Source organism: Penaeus vannamei, chromosome 36, assembly GCF_042767895.1.
Source record: "Penaeus vannamei isolate JL-2024 chromosome 36, ASM4276789v1, whole genome shotgun sequence".
In the NCBI taxonomy this organism is placed as follows: Eukaryota; Metazoa; Arthropoda; class Malacostraca; order Decapoda; family Penaeidae; genus Penaeus; species Penaeus vannamei.
Genome location: NC_091584.1, coordinates 17,830,362 through 17,832,861, shown reverse-complemented (window position 1 = coordinate 17,832,861; position 2,500 = coordinate 17,830,362). Strand labels below are relative to the sequence as shown.

At 44.4% G+C, this 2,500-nt stretch overlaps 1 protein-coding gene across 11 annotated transcripts in view; it reads right to left on the bottom strand.

Moving 5' to 3' along the window:
• Positions 1–2,500, bottom strand: part of didum (dilute class unconventional myosin) — a 247,071-nt gene that overhangs the window by 142,260 nt on the left and 102,311 nt on the right. For all 11 annotated transcript variants that reach the window (XM_070114610.1, XM_070114618.1, XM_070114611.1 and 8 more), the window contains exon 2: positions 1,018–1,122. In XM_070114610.1, coding sequence (XP_069970711.1) covers positions 1,018–1,122 — 105 coding nt within the window. The remainder of the gene's footprint in view (positions 1–1,017; positions 1,123–2,500) is intronic.

The window sequence follows — 2,500 nt, the reverse complement described above, 5'->3', positions numbered from 1 at the left end:
ACGATGCAGGGAAACGAACACACACAACTCAGGTTAATGTCCCGAAATACAGTCATGGAGAACTTACCGACAAAGCGTGAGTGTTTTTTTGTGTTTTTTTCCCTTTAATAATAAGATCGATCACCGCTCAGCTTGGATGTTCGGTTCTGGTGCTTTCTGGTGCCGATTTGGTTATGATTTAATACGACTGGATGGGGAGACCGAGAGGGAGAGAGGGGAAGAGGGAGAAAAGAGAGATGGATGGGGAAAGCAGAAAGAAAGGGGGAGTGAGGGGAGGAGGAGAGGGGAGGGAGAGGGAGGGAGGGGAGGAGGGAAGGAGGAGAAGGGGGGAAGGGAGGGAGAGAGAGAGAGGAAGAGAGGGAGAGAGAGGAAAAGAGAGAGAGAGGGGGAGAGAGAGAGAGAGAGACGGGGAGAGAGAAGAGAGAGAAAAGGAGAGAGAAGAGAGAGAGAAGGAGAGAGAGAGAGAGAGAGAGAGAGAGAGAGAGAGAGAGAGAGAGAGAGAGAGAGAGAGAGAGAGAGAGAGAGAGAGAGAGAGAGAGAGAGAGAGAGAGGAGAAAAAAGTGAAAAACGGGAAAGAGAAAAAGGAGGACAGAAGAATAAAGACAAGAGAAGGAGGGAGAAAGATTTTTTTTTAATCAGGCGCACAGACAAAGAGAAAGAAAACGAAATAAAGGTCTCCCAAGAACCATTAAAAAAAGTAACAAAAAAATCGGCACCATCTCCACCCCAACATTTCGGAGAGATCACTGAGATCACTGGCTAAATGAAAGTCCTCATAACATCGTGTTACTTCACATAATTATCATTACCAACCTGTAAACTATTTAATATTCATCACCACCCATTTATCCCCACTGTCATCAACCCTCACCTTTAATTCGCACCTTCGCCTCGATCAAATAACGTATCATATAACCCCTTAAGAATATCTACAACCATCATACTCATCAAAGGAATAACCGAATGAAAAAAGCACGACTAAAACAACAAATAAAATAAAATAAAATCTTTCCTCACCTGCGCATCGTCGTAGACAACAGCAACGATGTTATTCTTGTAGTCTTTGGTGAGCTCGGCGCATCTCCACACCTGGTCCGGGTCGGGGATCCACACACGAGCGCCCTGGAACGACCAAAACAAGGGTTAAGATGAGTCGTCGCCTGCCAGTCAGATGCACTAATTATGAAGGGGGGAGGGAGAGGGGGAGGGGGAGGGAGGGAGAGAGGGAGGGTGAGAGGGAGGAAGGGAAGGAGGAGAGAGGAGAGAGGAGGAGGGAGGAGGAGAAGGGAGGGAGGGAGGGAGGGTGAGAGGGAGGAAGGAAGGGAGGGAGGGAGGGGATAGGGAGATTAAAATTAAAATAGTCTTTCATTCATAACACACGGCGAGTCAAACAGAAACTCGCAAAACTGTGATATTGAAATCATCAAAAGCAAACTTACCAAGACGCGATTAAGCAACCAAAAAATCTAATCAAAACAAGCCCTTGATAATTCACAGAAGAACATCACCGCTTTGGAAATCATACATCATTGCTCTCCAGTCAAGTAGCTAATCAAAATGCAATTAATAACGACAATCACGTGTATGAAATGTGACAAATATTTCAATCTTCCTAGTCAAACACTTATGAAAACAACCAGAATCACATTTGTCAGCTCAACGGCAGTTCATGACGATGCAATAAACACCACACTTCAGCCAGACGGGACTTCATCAACGGCTGTAATTAAAAACGGAAGCGCGAGTCCCCCAGACAAGACACAATGATGCAACCGGGACACCATGAGGGATGATCAGCTTCAAACCTCTCTCTTTCTCTCTCTCTCTCTCTCCCTTCTCCTTTTCCTTTTTCTTTTCTTTCTCCTTCTCCTTTTCCTTCTCTCTCCCCTTCTTCTCCTTCTCCTTCTCCCTCTCCTTCTCCTTCTTCCTCTCCCTCTCCTTCTCCTTCTCCTTCTTCCTCTCCCTCTCCTTCTCCTTCTTCCTCTCCCTCTCCCTTAGCGATAGCTCGCCATTTCACGGCCCCCGTAAAATGAGCAAAGAATAAATGATAACAAAAAAATTAAATAGACCTACATGAAAAAACGACCCCCTCAAAAGTAACGCAATGCCAAAAAAGATAAACAAAAACAAAACGAAAGCAAAGAAAAAAAAATACATGACTCAAAACTATGACTCAAGGAAAACGGCAATGCTACACCAACGGCAATTTAAAACCTCCACAATATTTCACCATACCTGGCTCCTTCCTCAAGTGCTTCTTTTACCAACTCTCTCATCACATTTCACCGCCCCCCCCCTCCACCTCATTTCTTACCTTTCCTGTTTTCTTACTCTCCGTCTTTCCATCTTTCCTTTAGCCTGAAAACGTACGGCTCGGACAGACAGGTCGGTGTTTTAGTGATGTGGAAGCCATATCATCTAATCTTATTTCATAAGTATATGTATTTATTTCCTTGTCTCCTCTTTTTTTTAATTCATTTCTTAAAATCCTCCGAATATT